Below are 8595 nucleotides of genomic sequence, written 5' to 3' on the forward strand. Positions count from 1 at the left end.
ATGATAGATTCTCAAAGATATAAAATAAATGGTAAGTTATTTATGAATGAATTAATTGTGGATTTTGTATAAGTGTGGTGGTGTCTGTATCAAATTTCTATATAAAACACATGACATAATGCACATAACTAAGCCAGTATAGCCTATAATGTTTATTAGTGCTGTTAAAGGAATTATCTCGTTCATTAAAGCTTGTACACATAGATGTTTTAAAAAAAATGTTTATTACAGGCCACATTGTTTTTCTGTTTTTCAGCCAGTTTCTTGAACTTTTCCCTATCTTTATTTGTTAATAATCAAATAGTTTAAGCATTTTTAAACATTAAACTGCTTTAAAGACATTTATTGTTTCAAAAAGGAAATAAATCCCTTAAAACATTTTAGTGGCAACTGTTTTCAACACTTTAAAGAAGATAGATTTCTTGAGCACCAAATGAATGTATGTAAAGGATTACAGACTAACAAAATGGCTGTTGAAATTTTAGCTTTGCTGTGACAGGAATAAACAACATTTTAGTTAAAAATAAAAAGCAATTAATTTAAACTTGATAAATAAATCAATAATTGCAGCTTCTGTGAACATATCTTACTGACCACGTTTGAATGTTAGTGTATTGATTACTTTAAAATATAACCCCTTAATAAAAAGTCTCATTCCTTTGCATATTAATCCATGTTAAATCAGCATCATGTAATTAATGATTTAGTGATTTTTTTTGAAACATTATGAAACATATGACATTTCTCCAAGTTTCCACAGTAAGTCCTATTTTTATTATAAGTAGGTCAGTGCTTGCACCATGTACAGTCATCTCCATTTATTCATTTTAAGGTGATTTTTATGAACAAAATACTTGATCAATCCCATTCTCAAAGAAATGAAGAAAATATTGCTGTGATATCTGAAAATGTGATCTTTTAGCCTGGAACAAGCTAATTCATAATCATGTTGTGTAAAGTGCTAGCTTTGAGGTTTACGGAAATGCCTTCCTTTTTAAACCGCACCAGCTTAGTAATCGGGTTTGTTATGCGATATTATGTGGTTTTGTATAAGACCAAGCATAATTAATCTGAAACTCAAATAGGTAATAAGGGGAACACAAGGGCTCTTATGTACTACCACCTTCTTGCTGCAGCTCATTAAATAACTGAGATTTACAGACTTCTGGGGAATTAGTTATAGTGTACGCTGTAAAAAATGGTTTTAAGTTGTAAATGAAGAGTTAAACCTCTACGTGCTGTCTGGAATATTCTTCTAAAATGAGAAATATTCATTTTGAAAATGAATATTTTGATCCATTTCTCAGTGAATACAGGCAATGTGTTTTGGTGCATTTAAACAAAACAGATTGACTAAACAGATATATTTATTAAAATGGTATTTTAGTCAACAAACATATTTAGAAATTGAAAGACAGTACTATTAAATTCAAGCAAAATATTGCAAAAAAAAAAAAAATTACAACCTACAAAATTTTTACTAAATTCTTCTTGCTTCTCTTGATTTTTTCATTTTTTTAAATTTGTTTTTAATATTTTTCTATAACATATACATTTGGGTGTACTAGTTTTTGGTCAGTTATCGTAAGTTATTTTGTTAGTTAAGCTCCAGGTTTGGCTTCAGTTATGAAACCAATGTACAGCTTCCTATTAAACTATGAATTTAAAAGAGAGATTTGTGAGGGGTGCACTTAAAATGCTGAGTACTGTACTGTATGTTTATATTCAAATATTTCACTTTAAAGGCAATGAACAGAACTTGTTCTTTGACATAAACGTGAAATAACTGAATCTACTGTACACACAGCGACCTAAGAAAAACACTCATTTTAGAAGGACGCTCAGATGGCACTTTGAGGTTTCTGCAACTGAAAAAAAGATGTTTTAAAATAAAGGAATATTCCCATGTTTACTGTGCTCTGCAAATAAATTAAAATGTTTTTTTTATACTTATCTGTTTTGTCTTGATTCTAGTTTTCTATAAGCATTTTTTTTCAAAAGTCAAAATAATGGACGCTTTTCTTTGAAACAAGTTAATTTGATTATTTTGCTTAAAACAAGCTCATTTTGACTTGTGTTTTTCTAATCATTATCAAATATTTGCCCTAGAAGCATTTTTGAAATGTTTTAAATATATATTTTTAACATTAACAATCAATTTCTTTGTGAAAGTGTTTCATCACAGTAGTATTTCAGTGTATTCTTCTGCACTCTACAGCTAAATGTCGGAAGATAAAGAGAAAACACGTTTTTAAAATCACAAGTTCCACACAGATTTATATACAACTGTCTTTTATTAATAATTTCACCCGTACATAAAGCAGACAGACCAGTAGAAACACCAAATACAAAAATACAACTTTTATACAAATATTTACACAGACTAAAGATTTAAACCGATTTCTGATCAAGCAACCTGCTTCTCTTTCTCGCTTTTCTGAGTCAGTTTCACAGTGATCGCAGTGCCGAAGATTTTGTCCCAGTGACTGAAGAAAGGTGCAAAGTTGCTGCTGGGTTTCTGATGGTGCATGTCATGTGCCATCGCTCCTCCAAGAAGCCCGAATGGAACCAGATGCCCAGGGGAAAAAGGCAGGTCATAGCCGATGTGGTCTTCCACAGACATCCAGATGCTGTACACGGTGAGGGTCCAGACGGTCAGTGGATGGCACTTCAGCAGGATGGGGTCGATGTTGCTCCAGAAGCCTACCGTCATGAGCTCTACACCGCTGAGGTGCTGGGTGGACCAGGAGAACGGAGAGATGTAATCGTGATGGATGGCATGGACCCACCTGTATAAGTGCGGGTTTTTGTGGTGCACCATGTGCCAGAGGAAGTACTGGGTGTCAAAGACCAGCAAAGCTCCCAAACCGCCAGAAAACATCTCCCATACTGTCGGCGCAATGGTGGGAAGAGGAGGCATAGGCATTACCACGTTGGTGATCAACACGGCTGGAAGAACGAAGACCAGATGGTTGTAGACCGCCGTCCAGAGAGTCCTCAGCATCATTCCAACAGTGGGACTCCGGTCCTTTTGGATCTTATACTTAAACAGAGGAGCTTTCTCTCCCAATACATCCAGCACGGCGAAGGGGACACTGAAGATGATGTAGCTGGAGAAGGCGAGCAGTACTGGGAAGAACGGAGAGGAGATAAGGGTGTAGTGGCGGAGCAGCAGGTAGTCCCACAGGGGCTGAAGGAGGCGGTCTGAGGCGCTGGAGGTCGGGAGCTGGAAAACCACTTCACTGATGTTCCACATCCTGCTGCTGGATTGAGCAACGCTGGAGAGTGAATGCCAATGGGAAACAATTCTGCCCTATTTATACTGCTGAACCAGACTTGGACCTCTGAAAAAAAAAAAACACATGATAAAGCACTTTCCCTTCGTTAGGTTCAGCCAATACCCCACCTTTCCCAGACTTGAAACAAGACCGCTAGTAAACCACTGATATTCTGGATTACTTCAAATCCTGGCGCAAAAAACAAAAAGCTTTCACAAATACCCCAGACTCTGCCTCGCTTTAAAATATCTGGGTTATTGAACGGACTGCATTTTGCTGAATCTACAGGATTACTTATAAATTTATTTTTTTCTTCTCTATAATTTAAGTGAAGCAAGTTCAATTTTATTTTATTTAAGTATGAAATATCATATCATCGCAAATCAATCATCTGATTTGAATGATATAGTTTTACAAACATATAAAAAACAGTCCTTTAAAATGTTTTAATTTTTAAATAAAATATATCTGTGATAATTTAAAAGTAAATTTTATTTAAAAACCATTAATACTTTCTGATTTGTATGGTTTAACTTTTACACAACTTTTACACCTGACCCAGAAATGTCTTTATTTGGGTACTCTCGTTCTCTGCTGGATTATAATGTGCCCATACAAGGCACCATCATTATAGAATGATTATTGCTAAGAGTGTCATTGTAAAACTGTGGAAATCAGATTCTGTTCCTCAGTTTAGGACAAGCTTAACTTATCTCACTCAAATATTGCACATGGAAAGAGTCCATTAAGGAGTTATTAATAATCTTGATAAGTTTTACAGTATATGGACACCATTTCTTGATCACTTGGACCAATATAATGCAGATTCTGAGCAGCAGTGCAATGCTTAATATGCTCACTACCCCTATTGACTGCCTCTTTGTATTTTCATTGAAACTGTTTACATGCCCTAATTGTTTTTTAATAGTAACTTACTTCATTTATTTATTATTATTACCTTTATTTTGTTTGTATTATCATGCTTAATTCATGTTTTTTTGTTTTGTTTTTTTGCTTGGTAATTATTGAACAATGAAAAACAAAAACAGTCGAAACAACATTAATAATGTTGTTCTACTTGACAATTCAAAAATTTTTAATATATTACTCACTTAATCCCTGATTTCACCACGGTGGAATGAACTGCCATATAATATTGAAATACAATACAAGCATAAATAAAAAATTATTAAATAAATTAATATCAAATAAAAAAATGAATAACAAAAGATGCTCAAAATGTTTTAAAAGACGCTCTGGGACTGGGAATGGTTTTGTTGCATCAGTACGTAACTTTCCTCACAACTGATTGGTTTAGTTTGGGTTTGTGACCTCTAAACCAGAACAACCTGCTCCAAAGTAGCTGTGTAGCGTAAATTACTGTGATGAAGCATGACTAAAATCATTCCATCGAAAAACTCATGCAAGTTCACGTTAAGCTTGAACAGACTCTGAGTAAAAACCCAAAGTGACTTTGTGCAACAGGCCTCAGGTGTATTTCCTTTCGATCCCATTTAATTATCTTCAAATATCACATTCATCATGTTTAATTATGTGAAGACAACACTTACTAGAGGGCATACAGAGTTTAATATGATTTCTGTCTAAGACACTCTCAGTACAATTCAAAAAACCAGATCAATATTCCTCAGAGAACCTATTGTAACTGCACTATCATTTTTTAGCTATCAGAAATTTCGTCACCTTGAAATTATTAGATTCTATCTGCGTTCTGAATGATTTTGAGATAATGAGCTTTAAGGTTTTTGCATTCCATAGCAAACAGTATGTGTGTAACATTTGTTTGTTTTTTTTAAATGAAAAGTCTCAAAATGTAAACAACTTATAAATAAATGGCCCATAATGTAAATAAGTAGTAATTTAATAAGAATATGTCAATAACTCAATTTTGACAAAAATATCAGATCATGATTTCTCATGAAGCTTTTAGTTGGCGTGACCTTTATTGTTTAGGAATTGTAAAAAAAAATAAAAAGAATCAATAATCTAGAACATAAATACCTTAATCTACTTAATTTAGTAAGTATACTATGATTATCATCATGTTCTTCACTACTTGCAGCAGACATTTGTAAAATTATTTTTTTTCCATGAAAATTGTCACTGGTGGAACTTTTTTGGGTAACCCCACTGAAAACCATCTTGTTTCCCATTGGTGATTCACTTGTCACTGTGTTATTGTGTTTTTTCCTCGTTCCCCCTTATAATTCATTCATTTCCTTTGCCACAGCGAAACGAACCACCAACTTATCCAGCATATGTTTTGTGCAGCTGGTGGCCCTCCAGCCTCAACCCAGCACTGGGAAACCCCCATACACTCATTCACTTTCATTTAGTTTATTCAATTCACCTATAGCCATATCTTTGGACTGGGGGAAACCGGAGCATGCAGAGCAAACCCACACCCACATGGGGAGAACATGCCAACTGACACAGCTAAGGCTCGAACCAGCGACTTTCTTGCTTTGAGGCAGGCGACAGTGTTAACCACTAAGCCACCGAGTTGTCCTTTCCCATTATCATGTGTTGAGATTTGTGGTAAATGAAAAGATAATCATCTTACATGCATTGAATTCTTCTTTAGGCATGGGCCAGTACAAGATTATAACTGTATGATAACCTTGGCTAAAAATATCATGGTATTGTGATTACTTCTCTAATATATATTCTTTTAAAATATTTGAGTTAAAAACAAAAACTTTTTTTTCTTTTGAACATAGTATATTTTATTTTGAGAAACAATTTATATATTTTGGAACAGTAACCTGTCAGGCTAAATGAGTTATTGACTTCTACAGTCTTCATTTGTTTCAAAAACATTTATTTATTTATTTATTTATTTTTTTTTACAATTTTTAACAGCATCTTTGGATATCTTTTCTGCTGGAGATACTGTTGTCCTAAAAAACTAAAACTAAAAATAAAATAAAAAAATATTGAAAAGTACATACATTTTTTTTTTGCTCATACAAAATTTTGATGGTTTTAAAACATTGACTTTTCCAAATCGTGGTATACCTTGAAAACGGCTCTTGTCCTATGCCTATTCTGCTTTACTCAAAATTTAAATGATTTCATTACTTAAATATAAACGTTTTTTCAAACATGTTCATTGTTACAGCAAATGTATTAAGCTGCAAAAATTAATTAACATCATTAAATAACACTTTTAACAAACATGATTCAAACAAATAAAACAATCTCCATATTTGCTGCATTATTTATTTATTTTTTGTAAATCTGACTTACTTGTGCTGAAAAAAATCAAGAAAATATTTAAAAGGCTCGAGGATTTTGATGCATCAGGCACTCATAAAGTGATTGCGTTAGTTTGGGTTTGTGACCTCCAATAACTTGCTCCAAAGCAGGTGAACAGCAAATTACTGTGGCGAAGAAACACGATAAACATCATTCCACTTTCATCTTAAGCCTAAAAGCTGTATGTTTGCTCAAACTTAACGTGAACTTACATGGATAAAAACCACAATCTGGCTTTATGCAACAGGCCTCAGGTGTATTGCTTTTCAGTCACACTTAACTGCAATAATATCCAACTATCACTCAAATGTTTTGAATAAGACGTTTTCTAGAGGGCATATGCGGTCAATATAATATTTGTCTATAATACAGCATTAAACAGAGTATAACAATGTATCTAAAACGCACATTCATATGGGAAAAAAACACAAAAAAGACAATATAATTGTCAAAAGAGCTCTTACCTTTAGGGATGACTGTCGCCTAACTGATGTTGCGATAGTGAAATCACGAAAAATACTGTGGCGTGTAACACCCATGTCATGTGACCAAACCAAAACATCAGGGCGTTTCACAAGTTTTTCGGTATGTGGCACACCTGGATGAACAACCACATTTATTTGGAAATGTACTAATATGCACTGCCATTCCCTATGTACAATGGCAATGCATTATTTACATTTTTAAATGTATTAGTTAAGTTCAAAATTGTTCATGACATTTGGTGCACATACAGTTGAATTATTAGCCCACCCTGAATGATTAGCCCCCAGTTTATTTTTTCCCAATTTCTGTTTAACGGAGAGATTTATTCAAGAAATTTTTTAAACATAGGCTAATAGTTTTAACAACTCATTTCTAATAACTGATTTATTTGATCTTTGCCATGATGACAGTAAATAATATTTGACTAGATATTTTTCAAGACACTTATACACCTTAAAGTGACATTTAAAGGCCTAACCAGGGTAATTAGGTTAACTAGGCAGGTTAGGGTAATTAAGCAAGTTATTGTATAACGATGGTTTGTTCTGTAGACAGTCAGAAAAAAAATATAGCTTAAAGTGGCAAATAATTTTGACCTTAAAATGACGTTTAAAAAATTAAAAACTGATTTTATTCTAGACGAAAGGCTTTCTCAGAAGAAAAAAAATATTATCAGACATACGGTAAAAAGTTCCTTAAACACATAATTTGGGAAATATTTAAAAAGAAAAAAAGGAGGGCTAATAATTCTGACTTTAACTGTCTATATTTTACATTACCATTTTTAGCCACAACGTAAATTAGGCTAAATATAATTTTAACGCTGTTGCAAAATTAAATTGAAAATGTTTTACTGAAAGTTAACTGAACATGCAGAAATGGTAAGAAGGCAGCAAAGTTATCATTTGATATTTGCCCTAAACGCAGGGTTAGGTAAACTAACTATAGGCCTACTCGCATTTTTGTCATTCACTTAAGGATGTTGTAGCAAAATTCAATAGACTTATGTCTATTACAAAACTAATTCTGATCCAAAATAGCAAAAGGTAGCAAAATGGTTTGTCGTTTGATGTAGGTTATAAATGCATTGACATGTTAAGTCGAATTGGTTTTGAAAATTAAACCGGTTTCTCCAGTGAACCGACTTCTGACAAGTTTCTACCATTATCAACAGAATCGAGAGAAGAGCACGTTCGCAGTATTATCAGCTAATCGCGACGACGAAATAAGTCAGATTCCAAAACCGCAGCAACCGGTTATTGATGCGTGAGGAGCTCTAGGGTCATCCTCCAAAAATGTAAATTTTTCTGCCCCCAGACTAATCAGAACCTTTAAACTTGAAAAACTATATGTTATAAAAACTCTACAATGCTTTTATAATGCTTTAAACTACCATATTTGTTGTTTAATAAATGTACAACAGGCCTGTAGCCTGTTCTTTTTTGTCAAAAAGTGGACCTATTACAATTATTCGAGGTTCGAATACTTTAGTGACATTTTAAGCAATCATTTGTGCTGGATTAACTTTACAGATGGTTATTGCCACACTATT

The 8595-nt window shown here is 33.4% G+C and overlaps 1 protein-coding gene across 2 annotated transcripts; it reads right to left on the minus strand.

Annotated features, from left to right (window-relative positions):
* Positions 1–2275: 2275 nt before the first annotated feature.
* On the minus strand, positions 2276–7049 carry ch25hl1.1 (cholesterol 25-hydroxylase like 1, tandem duplicate 1). 2 transcript variants are annotated; one of them, XM_087291658.1, is made up of 3 exons: positions 6770–7049; positions 6549–6682; positions 2276–3344 (listed from the first exon to the last, which is right to left on the minus strand). In XM_087291658.1, exon 3 carries the CDS (start codon positions 3254–3256, stop codon positions 2408–2410), a length of 849 nt encoding a protein of 282 aa, XP_087147784.1. In that variant the 5' UTR covers positions 3257–3344; positions 6549–6682; positions 6770–7049; the 3' UTR covers positions 2276–2407.
* Between the last annotated feature and the right edge of the window lie 1546 nt (positions 7050–8595).

Source organism: Danio rerio, chromosome 18 (genome assembly GCF_052040795.2).
Source record: "Danio rerio strain M-AB ecotype USA chromosome 18, GRCz13ab, whole genome shotgun sequence".
Lineage (NCBI taxonomy): Eukaryota > Metazoa > Chordata > Actinopteri > Cypriniformes > Danionidae > Danio > Danio rerio.

Bases quoted from the DNA above. Each gene is read 5' to 3' on its own strand.
- ch25hl1.1 (XM_087291658.1), bottom strand. From the start codon at position 3,256: ATGTGGAACATCAGTGAAGTGGTTTTCCAGCTCCCGACCTCCAGCGCC.